The following is a 22,469-nucleotide window of genomic DNA, read 5'->3' as shown; positions in this document are numbered from 1 at the left end:
AAAGCTTAGATAGGAACACCCCCGAACTATCTTTATACAATCAAGTAACTAAATTCTCTATATCAGCATATTTAGAAGTAACTTAGCTGACGGTTCAGATTTGCACATAACAACATCTAATCTACAATGTTGGGGCTGAAGTGGTCCATTGCTTGTAGAATTAAAAAAATTTAAGGATACAACACTATCTCCATTTATCATTCAAATTGCCTACAAACATCTTGTACATCGACATTCCTTTCTTTCACTTTGGGTAAGCAAGGCACTTGCTATCGGCTACGAGGTAAAAAATATAATCAAATCCCATCAAACTAAATATAAATTTCCAAATTAAATTCTGGCAAACCAAGTACCGACCGACTTTGTTTAACATCTGCTTTATATCTGAGCAATATTACGTGGCAATTGGAGCAACCAGATTCAGATTCCAAAGAAACATGCTTTAAATATCAGTATGCATGCCAACTCCATTTTTATTTTCCTTTTTTTTTTTTTTCTGGGCTAGAAAGTTAGAAACAATTCAACTTGTTAAATTTTGAAACGCGAGTCAGCGGTAAAATACAACATTGAATAAAGCTCAATACGAGAATCTTTTCCAAAGTCACCACCAGTTCTGGACTATTACACAGGTACCGTTATAGGTTAAATGCTACATGTTTAGTGTTGCATATAAACAGAGAAATCTATTTTTTTGCTGTCAAAATATAGATATCTATTGAACAGGTTGAATATGAGGACATATTCTCTCTGGTTCTCCTCTTGTCCATAAATTTCCAAGTTCACCTCTTTTCCGCCCCAAAGCCAAGAAGGTGCCTGCAAAGAAATCGACAGCCGACATCAGAAGCCAAAAAAAATGCATTCTCTAAGCAAAAGACTATTTCAACAAAATTCGCAAAGCTGCCATGGTTCAAATTCATGATAAAGTCCAGTGCTTAATATATGGGATTGTCTAATATGCTTTTGGATGATAAGAGCCGTCTGCTCAGCCAAAATCTCTCCTTTTAAGGCAGGTTATTTACTCTGTACAGTCTTTTTTTCAAATTTTTCCCCCATAGTTATATATTCCTGTAATGTCATTCTCCCATCCTCTTTTCTGTGCTCATGAGATCACGACTTACCCAGCAAGAAGGGGACGATGTAAAGAAGAGCTGGCTGACCATGTCCATCCATTAGATTCAGAGCAACATACGTAATAAGAAGACCTGCAGAAACAAATTCAAGCACGATGCTAAGTCATGATTGATAGCAGCAAAAAAAATGTGAAGTTCTATTATCCACATATCCATTTCAGTGGTTGCATCATTTATGATGGTGGATGAAAGTTGGGGAAGTTCTGATCTTGGTAATCTGCACATGAGTACTTAAAAACATGCATGTTATGTCACTATAAAGTGCAGCTCTAGCTTTCAGAAGCGATACACTTAAGTCATGATACTCTAACTAGTGAACGCTAACAACCATCCTTGCTGTTCTATTGCACAAATGAATAATATGAAAGTGTTGTTAATACCAAGATTGTATGAATGTTCCACCTTATCAAAAAAAAAAAAAAAGAAAAGAAAAGAAAGGAAAGAGATCTGCAAAGACCATCTCTCTCTATTCAATTTCAAAGAGTTGAACCAATAAAATCAGTTTATAAATGTGCAATGATATTTATTATAGGTGCACAGAGAAACAGAAATGAATGAATTAACATAACTGCGCCATTAAGCTACTGTTCCAACAATGAGATTCTCCGCTGGTTACTTCCACATTAGCTTTGACATTCCATGGTAATCTTAAAAGACTAGAATAAGATCTAATTTGTCTTACCAGAACCATAAGCCACCATGGACCACAAGAAATAACCAGCTCGTAGATTTTTCTTTGCAGCAAAGTCATATCTGCAAACATGCAGTTTTGTTAAACTATTTTGCACTTTTATGGAGCTACAAAAAAATATTGTATATAATAACTTTTAACAAGAATCAAAAGGGGATACTAAAATATGCTTCAGCAGTAGCATAAACAGGGGTCCACAGGGGAAGACACCTAAATCCCACTTAAGCTGCAACCTGCTACTAGAGAACAGCAGCATACAGGAACTGTTTGGATAGGGAAAGAAAAGCCATGGAATCCCAATTCTCATCCGATACACTGAACCTGATACCTCATGGAGATATCTAGTCCTGTATGGTTGGACAACTAAACCAATAAATTAAAATATAACACTATACAGGACTAACAAGAAGTTGCACTACTTTTCAGAAGTCAAGATTAACATCAGAAACAAATCTATCAGAATAGTACAAAAAAGAACTGAAGATTAGAAGCTGATTATCCTTATAATGACATATTAATAGGAAACTGGCAGCATTACAGGGGAATGGCAACGCCATATCCTTTGCTATTTTAACATGGAATAGAGGACCACTCAACCTATTTATATTGAGTGCTACCATCATACATATGAGCAGAAAAATCATCACCTATTCAATAGTACAATAGCTCTTAAGAAGCAATATCCATTCTAGATGACTTTTCTTTATTTAATATCCATCTCCAGGGTGGTTTGCCGGCACATGCAGGCCCCCAACACACACACACAAACACAAATACACATGCACACACACATAACAGAGAGAGAGAGAGATGATGATGAGTGGGAGGTGATAGAAGCATCATTGAGGGGCAAAGCATACAGTACACTAAAAGTGTAGTTTCAATGGAATGAAAAAAAATCGTGCTAGAGACCACTTTTTAGTTTCCTACAGAATTGCTCCTTATTATATTTTCATCCCAAGCTATGCCAGCCCAAACAGCTATTCCCATGTTATAAAATCCCAAGGGTTTTTAGCTGATCCTATGGTAACCATACCGGTCATTAATTGGCAAGAGAAGTCTAAAGACACATAACACAGACTGGTCCAATTACATAACATTGAAAAAGTTGTTGCCTTTTGAATTGGGTAGCTAATGTCACACAATCACCGCTCTTCAAGGAACAGGTTTACAAAAATAGGACAATAAGCAGGTCAAATCAGTGCTCTTTAAAAGAAAATTTCATATCTTAGAAAACTAGATAATCTACAGATGCACAAGCAGAAGTCATAGAATCATGCCGAACAATCTGTTAATACTATTTTGCTATGACATTTAGACCTTTAATATTGATAAATGCAACGAAGCTGTGGGCCTACCAGAGGGAAAACATTACATGCTACATTGGAAAAAGAGGGATAAAATGCTGTCCTATGAATATGGTCTGACTGTAACATACCTATAAGGAAAATCTCCAAGCAACATTGTTTTAACATATGCACCAGAATATCTTGCAATCTAGGCACATAAGATCAATTCGATACAGTAGAGAATGTTAAGGTCAAGATTTGGTAAAAACAAGGTGGATAGGGGAAGAAATGAGCATTTCTAGGAGGCTCACAAATCAAATGTAGTGCGATGGAGAAACAGCACCGTAAGGGATGGTATAGGCATTGTAATGCAAAGATTGGATGGAATTCCAGTAAAGAAGAGCACTTTGGTTTGTACCAGAGGATCAGGAAAGAGGATGAATACCCAGCATAAGTGGGAAGTTGTATCAAGGAATTATTAAACACTTATTCTGCAACAGGATTTAGCAATGAATGCATATAAGAATTCAATAAGCTAACATCAACACACTTGTGGTTACAATTCATCCAGAAATCAATTGTGATATTATCAATATTTCCCAATGAGTCATGCCCCTTACATCTTTATCCAACTGCATCATTTTCACATTTTAATCAAAAGATTACGCTTAATGAAAATCTTTATCATTGGCTTAAAAAAACTAGAATTTTGCTAATGCTATGCACGCAAAACAGAAAAGTATACCTATCAAAAACCTGCATTGAAAGTATAAAAGACAACCAAAGTCAGAATATAGAGGTTCTGACCTTAATGAAAATACAATTAGCAGCCCAGGCAGGATAATGTCACCAAAACCAATAATGCTGAAACCCCCCCATGGATCAAACATGCGTGGGATCTTGAGTAACATGGGTACACCATCCTCGTCAGTCCTATCACCACGTGCAACCTATGAAATAGAGCATATGCAGTATGTTACCCTTCAAGTTGTTGCCACTGTCCAACAAAAATAAGGCCTCTCAATACTAATACTTACCACAATCATCACACTCTCATGAAACCACCTCTTTGAAGCAAAAACCCAAAAGATGTCGTACAGGAATGCGCAGCAGAGAAGCACAGTACCCACCTGATGCATCCAAGAAGTAAAAAATGCAAATGTGTATGACATATACATGCCAATGAACAACAATATAGAAACATCATATACATGGAACTGCAACAATTAATTCAAGTATTTAATAATATAATTCTCTAAGTTATAAGAACTGTTGTCCTGCTTCAAGGATCGCCGAACTATCCCGAACCGGACGGTTCAGGGCATTCCGAGCCATCCCGACGACAAACCAGGATGGTTCAGCCGAGCAAAACAGCACACCGAAGGAGGGAGACGGAAAGAGAGGAAGAGAAAGAGAGAGGGGGGGAGGGAGACAAGGGACGCTGCCATCGGAGGCCAACGATGGCCCGCTGAGGCCGCCGAAGGGCCACAGAGGCCTCCGCGGCTCGATGTCGCCCAATAAGATATTTAATCGAGCGAGAAAGAAAGAAAAAGGGGGAGCGACAGTACCGGAGTGAGGCGCAGTCAGTGGAAAGGTGGCCAGAGGGCGCTGGATGGCCACCAGACAGCAAAAAACGCACAGACGGAGCCGCGACCACGGAACAGAGGCGACCGCCCTTGTTCACTCGTCAGTTTTTTTTAAAAATGAAGATGAATAATGAAGCCAGCAATAGGTAAAGCCAACAGACCCATTGCTAGCTTCACTGTTTGAGAATTTTTTTTAAAAAAAAAAAACCAAGAAATAGTGGAAGCTGACAATGGGTTTGCTAGCTTCATAGTAATCGGGGTTTTTTAAAAAAAATTCGTGAAACAGGGACGATCATATCTGTTTCATGCGCACGGCATCGGAGACCGCGCTTGCACCGTCCGACGGCTGATCGCTCCTATTTCATGCTCACAGCATCGAAGGCTGTAATTGCGTCGTCTGACGACCAGCCAGCCGTCGGAGGTCCTCCGGCGGCTTCCCCTCCCCCTTTTTCTTTCCCTCCACCCCTCTATCTATCTCTATCTCTTAGTCGAGGATTGGCGGATGAAACGGAGGCCTTGGTGGCTCTCCAAGCATGCCGATGGCCTACCTGTGGCCACCATCGGCGTCTCCTCTGACCATACTCTCCCTTCCTCCCCTTCCCTCCCCATTCCTTCTCTCTCTTTTCCTCCTCTTGGTTCTCTTCTCCTCTGTGTCGGTTCGCGCCAATCCGATCCGGTATGACCCGTACTACCGGCCAGCCCACATGAGCTCCGGTATCGAGTCCGCCAATCTTGTCCTACTTATTTGAACATAAACAATCTCTCTTAACATTCACCAATAATATTAATGTCTAACAACCAATACTAATAGAATTAAGCTAAAAATAACTGTGGCTAGAATTCTAGATTCTGAAATTCTCATGCTTATGTTTGTAAAATTAAATTATGGAATACTCAAGCCAATATCCAGCTACACATTTATACAATGGACTGTATTTGAGCCAAGCTGAGCTTTTCCCTGCCTGGATCCCTTATCAAAGTCATATCTAAAAAGGCCTGATCAGACCTAGTCCACTGGAATGTTAAGTACCCTAAACCAGGAATATCACAATTTGTTTGCATCCTTATCCCCCTTCTTGGAATATAAAGTAAGGCTTGCATTTTTAAGGTCTAAGACGCAATCTGGTTTTGAGTTGGAAACTACAATAAATAATGGCAATACCAATGATTATAGAAGAGCCAAATGAATCGGCTGTTGCAAGTCCAATGGCAGTCCATTCTCTAAACAGGTCAAGATTTTACACCCTACATGGCAAATGATTTTCAAACTTCCAGGGCAAACCAGTCCATGATAAAGCTCAATGCATGCTGTGCGCTGCAACCACACCTGTAACTCACTAAATCATAAGACCCGTATAGCATCAAGACTTACCATGTCTTCCTCATCAACTTCTAGCAAGGAGGCCTAACTACAAGTTCTTGCTATGCGTGACATATATTAGTGCACCAATGTTCATACCTTGTTCCCACTCCAAAGAGCCATCATTGCCAGTGGAAAGTAACTTGAGGTATACTCTATTAGGTCACCTTCATTATGCATTGGTTACCAGCATGCTTGACATGCCTCCTCGCTAACATCACATCTATAAACAATGATGCTTTTTTAAGCATCATTACAACTCATCCAATGAAAACTGCATCATTCCAACCTCTCATCAAGTCTTACTCATACTTTCTCATTATACCACTTCTCTTTGCTACTAGCTTCATCATGAGCAAATTTAATCTACGACCAAAGCATTTGTTCACATTACACTACATGGTGCATCCATAGTTTAAAGTTTAGGCTCACATGACAATATCACCAACGTAACTGTGGATGGGCTAATAAGTAATGAAACGGTTTCACATATAGCATACAGGCAGACCAGAAATCATGTCTGAGCATTCACAAACTATGTGCTTCCAGCTAGAAAAAAGTATAATATAACAAAACCAGATGCATATAATATAGGAAAAATACTTGAATCCTAGTTGCATATCCTCCAAGCCAGGTAACTATACAATTTCCGGGCATATCTTAGCATGCTAATCGCATGATCTTAATTAGTGTTCTACCGGTGCATGCCCCCCATGATGCTGCATGGTATGCTAGCAAAATATGGTGTGGTATGCATCATGCCACCTGCAAATCTATGAGAATTCTTGGATTTAATGTACTAGAAATCACACTACACTGGCAAAATTCTTCAAAGACACAGCAAATTATAGGATATTCAGTTTTAGGAAAGACCCAAACTAAAGCTTTTTTTTCCTTTTTCTTCTCTATGGTTACTCAGTAATCCTATACATTCACAATATGCTGTATAATAAAAAGTATTGGTTCCACATAACTCATGAGCATATTTAAGTAAGAACTTGGAGCTAAGCTAAGAGTCCCAAACGACTAATTGAAAATTCATTGCCTAGCATTTCCATCTAAGTTTGTAATAAACTAACTAACAAGCATTTATTCAACCAAAAAAAAGGGAAGCTTTTCCCATTAATCTCCGGGAAATCATACATACGGTATACTCGTATATGCTGAAAAAAGGACATGATATTATATAAAGTTTGAAATACAAGTTTACAGCTTGAATCACATTTGTGAAAAGTAACAGACTATATAAACTACTGGATATAATCTTTATATTCATACAGACAATGCAGAAATAAACATCATGCAACTTTCTTTTTTTTAAAAAAAAGAAAAACATTATTTTCAGTGAGATGATATCATGTGCAGGCACAGCACAGCACTGAAAAGCATACTACTACTGGTATCATAACAGATTACGGACCAGTATGGTAAAGTACTCTAGTCCATGGTAAGAGAATAAGCCAATAGCTTATGAAACAAGCAATAATGTAATTCTTGGAGAATTGGGACAGCAAAAAATCTTACCTTAAGATTCGGTACTCGAACGATTTGGAGAACCGTAATAATCAAAGCAATACCCTGATTCAAAAGGCATGAAACAAGAAAAAAAAATTAATGGTTGACAAAACAAAATATAATAGGTAAAACTTAATCAATAGAAAATCGAGGATACAAGAATTGCATGTGCGGTTGACAATACCAAGACCAACAGAAAGAATGGAGTAATATCCACTCAAGCATGCTAGTTTATTTATGACATCTACTGAATGATACACCAGCTTTTTCAAATTTTGTCCAAGCAAAAGTGTGAAACAGGTAAGCCAACATTTAGCTCAATTGAATCATGCAGAATAATCCATATTGCTCAAATTGTCTGATAGAAAGAAGTGATTTATAAAGGAGATAACAATGTCTTACTCTATGGAGAACATGATGCGACTCAAGACTCCTCAAAGGATAAAATAATTCCTTAACTAGACTTAACCTATTTTTTGATGAGGGACTTCTTGCTGTCATTATTGGAAATGGGTATCTCAACCAGGTTCTCAATTTTTCAGACGGTGTTCCCAATTCAAGGGGGCTCACATGGATAAGTCATCGTTTTATGGCTAACGAGTATCCAGTACATTGCAGTAAGATTTGACACTTAAATAATTATTCACAAGCCACATAAGTTGTCACTTCACAATTGATAGCATTTATCTTAAATGTGTAATTGAAGACTATTGAGGCATCTGATCTTGTTGCAGTGGAAAGTTCACTTTTATGTTTCCTGGCATAGTACACAAACATAAGGTTTACCTGTTTGCATTTTTTAGATGCATTTCCCTAAACTCCAACATTCCAATTGTTTCTTTTAACAAAAAGTTATGTTTTTGCACATGGATACCACATCCATCATATCCAACTTAAAGATCACTTAAAATTGTCTTAGGGTCCTTATCAACTAAAAACAACAGTAATTGTGGATGTCAAGACAAACTAATGTCTTATGTAAGAAACAATTACCAATATTAATTGAGACCACTAAAGTAGAGGTGCATGCTAATTGTTGATTGAGAAAGTAACACGTAATATATTCCAAGGTGAAGTGGACAATAATTTTTTATCAAGAAAGTAATATGTAATACACAACTCCATATTGTTTATCAAACAAAATTTTCACTCAATTTAGTGGACTAAAATAACTCAAATATTGTCATTTAAGTGCATAGTTTGAAAATTAGTTTCAACTTTTCCTCTGCAAAAGTGATAGATGACAATAGATAGCATCTTCGCAAAGAAGTTCAAGCACAATTTAGTTACAGCTCAAAGAATTTGTGCAAATCCTAAAAGGACATACCTAAAACATATGACGATTCTTGAATGGTAGATAAAACACGAATATTATTTTTTCAGGACAAATCTAGAACATATGATGCTTCTTGAATAGTAGATAAAACATAAGAATATTATTTTTCTTACCAGGATATCTTGGCCAATCCAGGCATAGGACAAGGTGTGATAAACAGCCCATACAGCAGCAAAAGCAATGCAGAATGGTGAGACTGCCAGTGTAAGGTATGAAACAGCTCCAAAGAAGGGAACTTTAATGAAAGATTCCCCAGCACGTTTAAACCATCTGCCAAAATTCATACATCAATAATTAGTAACAATCCAAAAGTATTATGCACTCTCAAGCTTTGACAGATCAGCTATTTTCGGCTTGGAATGCATATAACAAGGAGCAAATTCATACATGAGATAAATTAGAACATATTGAACTAACAGTTGTAATGATCTATTCAGTTTTCAGCATGCATTGTCCATGAATAGCAGCAAGCAAGAAGCAAGCTCCATAAATGGGAACCAGGGTGAAAGGGGTAAGTAGTTTTAAACTATGGCCAAACTCAACAGAATAACCAGGGATCATGAAGTGAAAACATCAGATAAAAGAAGGCCCTGGCAACCCAAACGTTTGCCTCCCAACTTGGAATAAGTGGCAGGAAGCAAGTAAACAGAACTAACATCCATTGTTGTAAAGGCTCAAAATCAAGTTGAACGCTCATGGATTACAAAAATCACCAAAGCAGCATCGAAGAGCAGGGAAGCACTGATAGAACCAGGGTTTTCTGTACTGTGCCGAATCGGCCGGTACACCCCGCACCGTACCAGACCGACGGAGAACCGGCACGGTTCGGCCGGTTCAAATGGTATACCGGTGGTACCGGAAGGGAAAGAGAGAGAAAGTGTGTGAGAGAGAGAGAGGAGGAGAGGGAGGGAGGCGGGAGCCGGCGGTGGCCCGCCGCGGCTGTCGGAGGGCTTCCGAGCCCTGTTATCGCCCGATAGGGCACTTGAAAGAGCGAGAAAGAGAGAGAGAGAGAGAGAGAGAGAGAGAGCTCGATTGGGGGGAGGCAACGTACCGGACGGACGGTACCTCCAGTCGTGAGGTCCCCAGTGGCCGACGAGCCGACGGCCGACGAGCCGACTCCGCCCTGTTCTTTTTCGAAACAAACGACGGCCTTTTTTTTTTTTTTTTTTGGGTTTTAAACTCATGAAATCGGCAACCCAATTGCCGACTTCATGATTTTTTTTAAAAAAAAAAACCGACCGGCTTCTCACTTAAAACCCGATTTTTTAAAAAAAAAAATCGTGAAACATAGGCGTCACCCCTGTTTCATGCCCGCGGCGCCGCGCGCGTAGACTGCGCCCTTCGGCGGCCACGGCGGCCAGTCGGAGGCTATCCGACGGCCCCGCCGGCTCCTTCCCCTCCCTCTTTTTCTTTCTTCCTCCCTCTCTCTCTCTTTTTCTTCTCCCGATTCGGCTCCAGGTTCCTTCATCGGTTCGCCTCGATTCGATACAATACGAAACTATACTGTACCGTACCGCCGACTGGCCGAAACGGCCGCCGGTACTGATATAGAAAACCTTGGATAGAACACATGGAAATTAGTAGAAGAGCAGAGAAACAGTGATAGAAAACATGGAAATTAGCAGGATATGGATAACAGTATTGATGCTAAGCCATAATGCATTCGACCAAGATGAACATTATTTGTTAGCAGAAATAACATAGTCAAATAAATTGATGAAGGAACTTTTGCAGGGTTGCGTATTATCATAGTTATCAGCATGTTATCATTGTTATCAGCATCTGAACCCAGTTCCACCTTCATGTCTAGTAATGTATCTTGAACTAGAGGTGAAAGACAATCAAACATTTAGCCACTGCTCTCATACATCTCAAAAAATTCTTTTATGTTTGTCATAACGTACATCTCATAAATGTGGAATGTTTAGCTTTTTAACCTGAAAAAGAAGCAGGCACAGGAGTGAAGAATCAGAGATTCAAACCTATGAAATCAATCACCAATGAAGCATCTAAATATGAACACCCAAAAAAACAACAGGAAAAAGTTGACATGGTATATTTTATTTATATACCTGAAGGTTGGCTCTGAAAGTACATAAAATTAAAAGAAAGGCTTCATTCAACAGATGACTTTATAGAAGCAGGTGCAGATGTGGGTTAGGGGGATTTAGAGTTACTACCACTCACAGATTGTTGGGTCAACAAGTTTGTAACTGATGCAATAAAGATGGGATCTACATGATCGTCTCAAACAGTGTGACAATTATCTAGTCATTTCCATTTTCTAAATTAAATAATGCAATCAATAATATGCACAACAGCTAAATAAAAATGAAACACTCGCCATACCGTGATAACAAAGCTACCAAGCATGTTTGTAGGCCCTGAAGAAAAAGAAGAATGCATAATTAATAAAATTATTGAAAGAATAACATTTGCTGAATTATTCACATAGTTAAGCATAAAAGAAAGGCATCATTGCAAAATCTTTTATACCGCAAGTTGTGGTTCATATAAGTATCACATAATAGACCTTTTTTCGTGAGAAAAGTAATAAATTCTTGTACTAGCAAAATGGATCCCAAAATGAGATTTATACAAAACCTTTAATATGGAAACATTGTCCGTGCTAAGAAAATGATAGACACAAGGACATCACATTGCTTTTTACTTCCACTATAAGGATACATATTGCTAAACTATTGCTTGCTAATTCTTCTAGCAAACCATATCAGCAAGATAGCTTATATCAAGTTCTTAACCACTAGTAGACATACTTCAGAACCACTATAACGTAAGCATGTAGCAAGACCTCCTACGCTTCTCCTTGGTCAAAATCATAGCTCATAGCAACATTTGTAGATCTGTTGATACAATTTATCAATTCACATATAATTTGAAATTAAGCGGTGCAATATCATGTGCAGTCATCATGACAAATAAAGGCAAAGGTTAATGAATTTCTACCTCTACTCCACCAATGCAAAATAGAACCACCAAAAGCTCCACAAACCAATGGGACATAAATTTGTAAAGTAGGATCAAGAAGCCTGATGCAAGTACAACAAACAAAACAGCTGATGTTGTGTTTACGTCCACCACACCACCGGTGCCTGTGGCTTCCATGTTGAGTATCTCATCTGGGGCATCCTATGAGCATCAGTCCATGTGTCAGTTACAATGAAAAACTTTGGTAATATTCCAATACTGCAAAGACAATGAAATCCCTTTGGTGCAAATTGTTAACAAGGACCTTTATTAACTTTTCATATTCAATAGATGCTTCTCTAGCACTCCATGCTGACCAATAAGATGCACATAAGATGGTACCAACTGCCATAAGCCATAGAAACACCTCTGCTGTATCAACAAGAGGACGATCTGGAGAGTATAGCTGCACTGCAACTGAAGTTGTGAACTATTAGAAAATTATTAAAATGAGCAACGAAATCATATTATTGACCATTAAATGCACCATGAGACAAGCGTAAGCACAGAATGACATTTTAGCTTGAAGAGAAGGGGATAAGCAAGCAGGTTGGCAGGCATGCTGCATGTGTGCGTGCCTGAGTGTGCACATGCATGCCCGTGCATGTGTGTGTGTTTTTTGTGTGGGGGGGAGGGGGGGGGAGGAGAGAGAGGGAGAGAGGGAGGAAAAGACAGGTGCTTCCTGTACACTGAGATAAAGGATGGGATGGTTAGTGCAGAGATGCAGGCCTAAGAAAGGCTATTGGTACAATTCTCAAGTTCCAAACTCTCCCTTTCGATCTCAATAAGTCAGACAAAAAGGCAGTCCATCCACAAAGGGAGGAGGAGAAAGAGGGGGGAGGTATCACTCTGGGACCTATCATGTCAGGTCTTGGGACCTTACCCAGCCAAGGACCGAGTTGAGTCTAGGTCCAGGGAGACGAGATTTCAAAAGAACCATCAGTTTACAGGTTAGGTCTGGTATGTTAAGGCTTAAGAGTCATAATCTACCCATAATTTATAGGGTTTGGTCTGGTAAGACCAAATCCCTTAATACCCTCAAACAATTAAGTATAACATATCTTCAAAATAAATTAATAAACATTATACAAAATGCAAACAAAATAAAGTTTATCTGTACAAATATGTTGCATTTATTGTACATTTTGAGTAAACCATCAGGTCCTGGTCAGTTTCCCAAAAGCCAGTCAAGTAACCTAATGTATGATATGATCAAGTGGGGTCGGTCCATGTCTAATACACCTAAGTAAACTAGAGTGGGACCTGAAAATTTTACAGGTCTACCTTTTGTACCCATGCCCAATCCACAGGTCAAGGGGTTCGCATTGAATCTAGGTCAGGTCCAGATCTGCATATAACTCTGATAGAGAAGCATTTTAAGGTCAAATTTCAACCCTCTTTGCCTAGTAAGAAGAATTTAGATCAAACAAAAATATTTTGTTAATTTCTTTTGGAAAAAAAAAAACCAATGAAGTTTCTAAAAACCTGATTTGCACATGAGGTAGATCTTGGACTCACTAAATTTCATGCTGTGCATAGTACATTTGTCATGATGACATCATTTTGTAAGATAGAAAAAAAATTAAATCACAAATTAAAAGTTCCACAGTAAAGGAACTTTAATGCTCAAAGCTAAGGTGGCAAGAAGGAGGTATCGTGACTCATTCTTATCATCAAAAACCAATATAGCATTAGAATGTCATCATAAGTACAAAATAACATGAGCGGAAACAGGTATATATATATGGAGTTAAATGGTCCAAGCATATACAAAAACATGTTTGTTTGCATAGGGTAAGCACTAGAATTCAATTAGACTTGAGCTGATTATACATGACTATATAGTTACCATTTGCGGTTACCAAAATACTTTGACTAGGACACAAATCTAAAGCATGTTCAAAGCCAAGGTTATAGCATGACTGATACATGTTTATTCATTTATTATATGTCTTAAAGCAACCACTAGTTGAAAGAAAGACCAAAGATCAGAAAGTCAACACATTAGTGTAAAGGCACTGTTTCATATTATGCAAAGATCTAAAGTTCTAAACCATCAATACTTATCATCTATCAATTGTTGCATCCTATTATAAATCTGTCATCTTATTGTCATTCATTACTATGGGTTAAATTCTCAATCAACAAAGCTTTATATTGTTAATTCCTTTCTCAAAATTTCCTTCCAAGATTTTTATCTGACATTACCTGGTTGGAACCTACTACATATGTTCTTTCAAGATAGGTGTGGGCAGGCGGAGGAGAGGGCAGGTATCAGGTTAAGAGCCAACTGTAGAGACGATAGCAGGGTTAGAATGTATGTATAATGTCATAGTGAATTTTGTAAAGTTGCTTATATAATTTAAAAAGCAAGAGTGCTACAACTGTATAGCAAAAGCCCAGGAAAAAAAATCTAGAACTTATTCAAATCCTGATCAATTCTAGTACCATCAAATAGCTTGTTTGTGAACAGTAGGCTTGGAAGGAAGCAACATCAGAACATTCCAAAATATGCTTGGCACATAAGGACATAGTGGTGGAGAACTTCATGTCACCAAGCGCTCCACAACTGCAAGTAACATATGGACTTTTTTACCATTGTAATCAATTATATGCACCAGCAAGTATAAGAGATCCAAGAACCTGGTTCCCACTGTATAACCTCATTTCAGATACTGACAACTACTGCTGAGGTGTCCAACTGTCAGAGTATCACTCGCTTCAATCTGAGAACCTAAGAGGCAGCCATTTTCACTCAGATATTCCCTTTGTATCAACGACCAATTTGCACAATGACATGTTTACAACAAAGCAATGAAAGTTGTCCTTTTATTCCATGTTTGTCATGTTTAAAAACTCTTCAAGTACATAGGACCTCAGCCAGAAAGTTGTTGCTTTGATTTGTTGAGGACAACTACCCTCAACTAAATTTGGCAGTGAACCACCACAGGAATGGCTTTTGCTCTTATATGGACGCATAGAAGAAGCAAGTGCTTCCAACATTCACTATTCATGATTTGTGATGTCTAAGATATATCAAGCCCATTATTAGCATAAAGAGATATTCTGCATTTAAAGTAACTCCGATATGAACCACGAGTTCCTACTAATCACAAAGTTATACGAAATCCCCTAAACAGAGAATGAGGTCAAGTCAGCAAAATCCATATAGACAGGGAACGTGAAGGGAGTAAAAGGTCCCATCTTACTTGATACTAGTACATGTAACAAGAGAATCTTGCACTCTAGTATAAATATATTAGAAAAAGCAAAGATCATAGTTGCAAAATAAAATATGCACTTTAAATACCATGAATGAAATAGAAGACTCACCCGAGGCACCACTTCTGACGCTGCTCTCTAAGCTTACACCTGCATCGTGTGGCAGCATAACTGCTGATATGTTTATTTTCAAGTTTGTTTCATTGCGATCACAGACCATCTTGTATAATTCTGCTGGATAGAAACAGTTTAAAATAAAAAATAGTGACAAAGTCAAGCAGAAAACAACTGAAAGAATCAACATTCTACATGGGAAGATCAGAAATTGGGCCTCTACCAAGCAGCTTGTTGAACCACACTCGCTACACAGAGACAAGGAATAAGAGGTTTACTAAATCCATGGGATACTTCAACATGTTATTAGAAACAAAGAAAAAAGATGCTTAATTAGCTGAATTTGAATGACATATAAATGCAAAGTTTGTGAAGTCGAGGATAGCAATAACTTCAGGCAGAACAACTGGGGCATACATAAAACAATCTTCGATAAAATGAGACGAGATTGAAAGGTCACATGCAGTTAAAGAAGCAGATAGCATAACTTGTAATTGGAAGCATGCAATTCATAACCATCAGAAAGGATTAGCTAATCAACATTTTAACAGAATGGAGATTTATATAGACAACTACATAGAAAATTATGCACATTTCTGAAAGGGGCAGTGCAGAGACATCTGTGGATGCCCTGATGAAAAAACCATCATATAGTGAGAAAGATGAATCCTTCAGAAAAGTCCCAATTACCTTGTTCTCACATACATTCTTTTTTTTCTTTAAGAGATGTATTCTGAAAAGATGGGGAAAATAATGACAATATGAAAATAATGACAATATTTAATCAGTTTAATGAAAAGGTTACATAGATCAAAACTTCATTAAAATAAAAGTTTCATGTTTGAAATTTCAAAACAAGGAAAGAAAATAATGTGATTATCTAATAAGGTTTATGATGGAATGCCAAGAAAGAAGACAAGTTAACTGAACATAAAGCTGGGGCCAGTTGCTTGTGAAAGATGCCATTGAAGAGTGTACATACTCCAATTTTGTAAAAAAAGAAATGATGGTCAGACACTACGATCCATTAAAAAAATGATGACATAAATCTACTGACATGTGACAAGTTTCATCATATTTGCTAAAATATTCAGCAAACATAAGGGATCAAAAATGAAGATAAAAAAATGAGAAAAATGCATCTATTAAAGCTCGATGTAAAAATACAAGACTAAGACAGACAAAGAAGGGAACGAAAAAATTGGATAGGACTATGACAGAAATCAAGGAGTCATGATTGTTCATGAGTAAGGGGTGAAACAAGAGAGGATTTTGGGATTTAAGTCCCCTTGAAAGAAATGGGATACTCCATGTAGGTATGAAAGGGAATGGTAAAGAAAAAGAATGGCAGGAATCTATGTTGAAGATAGTGCCTTAGTCTGGCTATTCAAGAACTCCAATCCCATTTAAATCATCGAGTATAAAGAGCAACACAGCACGAGAGAGAGAGAGAACAGGTTTTGTATGAATAGAGTTTATTATCTTTGTAGTCGACCATGTGAAAAACACCATAAGTTAATGGCAAAATTTCCCTGATTACTGTACAGAACCATTTTTCCTTCAGCATATGTTGTATTATGTTAAAAAGCACAAAATTTAGTTCATAGAATTTACAGATGAAACATTTGAATCCAACTTTTAAATATATACATTTATACATGTATGCCTATATGCATAGAACTTATAGTTGAAACATTTGAATCCTACCTATTTAATATATACATATATACTTTATATGCATGCATGTATGTATGCTTGTATACATGTAAGCCAGTATGCAGGTATGCTTGTATGAATGCACGCATGCATGCGTATGCCTGTATGAATGCGTGTGTGCGTGCGTGCGTGCATGTAGATAGGTATCTAACTGGTTCAGTAGCCAATTATCACTCTAATACTGTTAGCCTAGCAGGATTAAATTTCAAATAGGAATATATAACCACTGGCTGCTGAGCAGGAAGTCCATACCCTTACGGTTATTTACAATAAGGATGGCAGAAGCACCAGCTGCTTCTGCAACCTTTGCCTTGGTCGTAAATGTGCAGTTTCCTCGTTGCACTAATAGGACATCTCCAGCAAGCTAACAAAAGGAACAGATTTTAAGTTTCAAACACCTGTAGTGCCTGTTAAAAAATACTGCAAGAAAGGAATATAGAAAATAACCTTTTTCTTAAGTGTCCGACAGCAATCAGGAGGATCTGACAACAAAAGCCGAGTTCGGTTAGCATGCTTTTCTTTTGATTCAATTGTTGTGCCAAATCGAGCACCAACACCAACAAACTCAGCATCTTCTTTGTTGTTAATCCAGGTTTGCACTTTTACCTGACAAAAACCATACATGATATGAACCCTCATCAAAGAGAAAAACACATGCTGTTAGAGTACCTCTGACTACAAAGACAAGCATACTGCAGTTATGAAGATTCATTGCATCTAACAGCTGGCAAGTACTTTGTTGCAGAATGATGGAGCTCAGGGTTTCAACAAAATCTTGCGAGGGAAACAGGATGAATAAACCAGTTCCAAAGACAAAGTAACCTTAGAGAACATTTTATCACCTAACAGGTAGAAAGAAGCAACAAACAAAGATGACCTCCCTGAGTGCTAGCAATTCAAGAACCTTTTTGAAACTTACTGCATTATGACCAAGTTCTTGATATGCTAAAACCTACATGGTATTATCGGTGTTTCCCTTCAAGCTGGACATGCTTTAATGTGTTTGACATACAAAATATGCAACCAACCAACCTACTCGGACATCAGGAGCTCATGTAATGGAAGACCATGCATTGACACCATATCTGAAAGAAAAATGGATGGAATACTACTTTCTCTAAACTAATTACCATTAAAACAGTAGTTTGTGTGAATCTACTAGAACTATCCCTAGAATATTGGCTAAAAGACAAACACACATTCCCTGCAAAGAGACTCAACTATAGATACACTTTAACATAATAACTTAGTACGAGCAATTATTATGAAATGAAATGATGCCAAGGGCTCATGTGTAGATCAATCTCCATCAACCCTATGAACCAAGGTCAAGAACATGAATAGAATCCTAGCAAATTTAGACAGCAAATATTTACTTTCCCTGTGCCTTGAATATGACAAAAATTCTACAAATGAAAAAGAAAATTGGGACCAGCCACAATTCACCATCATCAATAATGATGTGGAGAGAAAACAAGCAATGAAACACCAGGTTTCTCCAAGAAGATAAGACATGGAGCCAAGATCAGGAGACGCTAACAAACATTTATATGGGCCACTGCTGCCGCCACCACAAAATCAAGAAAGTTGACAAGGGGAACACATCAGGTTAAGCAGACAAATGAATATACAAACTCGACATAAGATCTTTCTCAAAATCACTCTGCTCATGGCAAAGATGGGGATCAAAGAGGAACCAGTTCAAGATTCTAACACCTAGAGATAAAGGACCCACCAAAGATGTCAAAATGTGTCATCCTGAGTTGAGATGAGCAAAATTATTAAAGCTGAACAAAAGGGAAAAAGAAAATTAAAAAAATAAAATAAAATAAAACACAGACCCCATTTCTCTCCCTGTCCTTTTATTTGCTCGAGGGACTTCTCACCAAACATGCAAATTACTTAAACTGATAACAAGATTAAAAAGGTCTCAGAATGAAGATGTCATGATTCGTTGCATGCGGATGATTACCAATTGAGGGAATTTTCCACCAAATTTTCCTTTGAACTGAAAGCCGACATGAAAATCCCTATCTTAGGAAAGTCAACAAATATGTCTGTAGAAGGAGTCCATTAGCATCCTAAAATTCCACAAAGTCAAGTTAAATTGTTCCTTGACTTAAGTTATTTGAAGGATTTTGCATGTGAATCTCACCGAAATTCAATACTTCTGCAATACAGTTGTCAGCTTGAAACTATACTTTCTATTTTCTATAGCAAGCAGGCAACATGCTTCTCAACAATGAATAATTCAATAGTTCAATGGCGTTCAGTACCCCTGGAGTTCCTCATTCACACATGACAGACTACACAATATTCAACAAAAGATATCTTTAATTAGAAAAACATGCTCATCCCTAGAATGACTAATGGAGACAGAAACTCAATTTCACACAATAACCTCATTTCACGGCTAAAAATAAAACATTCATGTCAAGCAAAATTTATGGAGAAGAAAGAAAGAACAGTAGCACCAGTCATAACCTGTAAAGATGGAAGAAAACAACCAAAAAAGGAAAAACCTTATAAAGATCGCACAAACAAAGAAACACGAAAAATTAGCATGGAAATATTTAAAACGAAAACGCAACTGAGCACAACTTTATGCATGTAGAAGAAACGACCTGATCCAGTGATTCCAATCAATCAGGCACCACTAAGTCGGAAAAAAAAGGAAATAATGGTTAATTTTGTTCAACCCTACCCTCCAAAAAGGATTTAACCTTTTACCCTAAAGATTATCCTTTCTCTAGATTTCCACGACCACCGCCCCCATCGACCTAAAAATAGAAACTTTTCCGGACAGAAATACCAAACGTCATAAAGCATAGAAACCCTTCACGCCTAGCGGAGTTCATAGCTCCTACGAATCAAGAACTTCTCAGAACAGCAAAAATTTTCACGAAACGAGACGAATCGAAGAGGAAATTCACCAGAACGAAGTTATTAGAGCATCCTGGCAGCTTCGGGGCCTCGTCGTCCTCGTGGACTATATCCCCTCCGAGAACCAAGCCGGGAAGAACCGATATCACTAGCAGTGCCCGCAGCGCCATCCACCGCCTTCCCAAATCCATCAAAAATCCAACTATTCTCGGCAGAATTAAAGTATAATAAGAAGAAGAACAAGAACTAGAAGGAAGGAATTTTCTCTTTTTTTTTTTTTTCTTTTCCTCACATAATGGAGGAAGAGGGAAAGAGGAAAGAGGAGGAAGGAAGGGGAACGGAGAATAGGAATAGGTCTGGCTGCTCCTTTGTTGAAGTTCCGTTCCTCTATTTTCTTCCCTTCTCACTGTTTCGGTCGCTGGCTGCCGTATTCACTTAGTTTTATTTATTTATTTATTTATCTTGCGTTCCCTCTGATGGGTTGCTTGTTTGATTTCGATTGCCGATTTCATAGAGTTCGTTGATCGGATTGTGGGACTTGCGGAACGCCGAGTTCTGCTATGGATCACCGAGGCACTCACCACCCAATCACCATCCTATGTGGCGGTCAATGACTGGTGAAAGGAGGCGTATTGCACCGGCGATCTGTGACGGTCGCTGTAGAGGTTTGACTGGACGCGATGCGGGGGCTTGGAGATGCGGTGGCAGCCGCAGTCCGGACTGGGGAAAAGTGGTGGGCCCAAGGCGGTAAAGGAAAAAAAAATCATGTGGCGCGGGTACTAAAGAAATAATTACGCGATGGACTTTATAATTTATCATATTTTTTTTCTAATATTAATTTTAAAAATATAAAAAAAAAAAATTTCCTCCCACAAATGAAGCGAATTAGTTTAAAAATTAAAAATTAAAAAAATAATACAACTTTCTTTTTTACTTATTATAATATATTTTTTATCGATGCACTATATAGTCAAATAATATACTTCATAAAAATTAATATATATCTTCGGATAAATCGATACCTAGTTTTTGAAACATAATATTTATCAATATATAATACACGATCAAATGATACGTGTTTGGTAAATTAGTCATTTAATAATCAAATATATACCTCCAGATCAATCGATATACTATTTCTAAAATATTATGTTCATCAATATACACTATATGGTATTATGATGGATACTCATTGACTTCCTGATATATATTATAAGCTCCTTTAATATACTTAACAATAATATAATATACACATCTAAATAAATAGATACATAGCTTCCAAAATATGGAATTCACCAATTCATAGTCTATAGTTAGATGATACGTATTTAGTAAATTAGTTATCTAATAAATTAATGCACACTTCCAAATGAATTAATACAATACACAGTTTTCAGAATATTATGTTCATTGATACACAATATATGGTATGGTGATACGTATCATCAACTTTTGATGCATATTGTAAGCTTCTTTAGTGTATATCTCACAATGATGTAATACGCATCTCAGATAAATCAATACATAGTTTTTAAAACATGCTTTTTATCTAGAGATATGTATAGAATCACTATTTGATGTGTATCAAAATAATTTGTAAAATATATCAAAAAGTCAATGAATGTGTATCATCAGGCTATATAGTGTGTATTGGTGAACATAATATTCTAATAACTATATATCAATATGATTGGATGTGTCTATTGAATTACTAGATGATTAATTTGCTATATATATATATATATCACTTGACCATATACTATATATTGACGAACTCCATATTTTAGAAATTATGTATCGATTTATTCAAAGATATATATTAACTTGCTTGATGATTAATTTATTTAGTGTGTATCATATAGTAATATAGTATGTATTGATAAAAAATATATGCTAAAAATAAGAAAGAAAGAGAATATCATTTTTTTTAATTACAAGATTAACAACGTCATTAATAGAAAAGTCTTTAATTTTTAAGTTTATTTTTTAAAATTAATATTAAAATAAATATGGCAAACTATGTAGTCTATCCTATAATTTTTTCTCCAGCATCTGCCCCATATGATTTATGTTCTTCAGAAAGATTAAAATGGATTAGACCAGGGCACATACACTAAATGCCTTTATAAAAGTCTAGAAAAGAGCATTCAAAAGCATTGATTAAACGAGCTTTCAAGATAACATCTACAGTCATCAAGTGATCAATCTCTAAATCACTGAAGAAGAGGGGCCAAATTTATAAAGAGCAATCTATCTCCAATTCACTGTGCTTCATCCACTTCATTTATTTTTGCTCATAAAAGAATTTTTGTTCGATTATTCATAATTCTCTTGTAATTCTTTGATCTTAACGAGTTTCAAGAGTATGAAACTTGTGGGGAAGGTTGGTCTAGATCTAGAATTGGACGGTGCTGTGAAACTAAGCCAAGGGGGAATAATACATTTAGAATGATTTAGAAGAATGGGTGCACATTTTGGTGGCTGTAGATGGCCTTATCATTTCTCTGAATTGGATCCGAAAGGTCAGGTGGGATGACAGTTGCGTAAATGGTGTCACAAATTATACTTCATGATCCAATGTAATTGTCTGAAAAAATTGGTTAAATTCGAATTTAAGAACTGTCCGTAAGATGGAGTTT

General features: G+C 37.2%; 1 protein-coding gene and 1 long non-coding RNA gene across 2 annotated transcripts; both read right to left on the bottom strand.

Annotated features, from left to right (window-relative positions):
• Window positions 1–547: 547 nt before the first annotated feature.
• On the bottom strand, window positions 548–20,242 carry LOC105059046 (signal peptide peptidase-like 4). The gene is made up of 14 exons (XM_010942189.4): window positions 19,881–20,242; window positions 17,395–17,553; window positions 17,200–17,311; window positions 15,229–15,348; window positions 12,161–12,312; window positions 11,875–12,057; window positions 11,257–11,291; window positions 9,021–9,177; window positions 7,581–7,634; window positions 4,148–4,240; window positions 3,918–4,060; window positions 1,813–1,883; window positions 1,119–1,202; window positions 548–813 (listed from the first exon to the last, which is right to left on the bottom strand). The coding sequence occupies exons 1-14, from the start codon at window positions 20,019–20,021 to the stop codon at window positions 713–715; spliced, it is 1,605 nt and encodes a 534-aa protein (XP_010940491.1). The 5' UTR covers window positions 20,022–20,242; the 3' UTR covers window positions 548–712.
• On the bottom strand, window positions 14,104–14,659 carry LOC140854377 (uncharacterized). Its single transcript, XR_012137583.1, has 3 exons — window positions 14,558–14,659; window positions 14,344–14,464; window positions 14,104–14,185 (listed from the first exon to the last, which is right to left on the bottom strand). It is a non-coding gene; the product is annotated as an uncharacterized lncRNA (long non-coding RNA).
• Window positions 20,243–22,469: the final 2,227 nt, after the last annotated feature.

The sequence above is a fragment of the Elaeis guineensis genome, chromosome 16, assembly GCF_000442705.2.
Source record: "Elaeis guineensis isolate ETL-2024a chromosome 16, EG11, whole genome shotgun sequence".
Classification (NCBI taxonomy): domain Eukaryota; kingdom Viridiplantae; phylum Streptophyta; class Magnoliopsida; order Arecales; family Arecaceae; genus Elaeis; species Elaeis guineensis.
The sequence above is the reverse complement of the archived record's forward strand: the minus strand, read 5'-3'. Positions and strand labels throughout refer to the sequence as shown.

Coding starts and splice junctions, on each gene's coding strand:
- LOC105059046 (XM_010942189.4), bottom strand. CDS start 20,021: ATGGATTTGGGAAGGCGGTGGATGGCGCTGCGGGCACTGCTAGTGATA. Junction 12,058..12,160: donor AATATGAAAAGTTAATAAAG/GTCCTTGTTAAC, acceptor TGATGCTCATAG/GATGCCCCAGATGAGATACT. Junction 11,292..11,874: donor TTTGCATTGGTGGAGTAGAG/GTAGAAATTCAT, acceptor CTTTTTCTTCAG/GGCCTACAAACATGCTTGGT.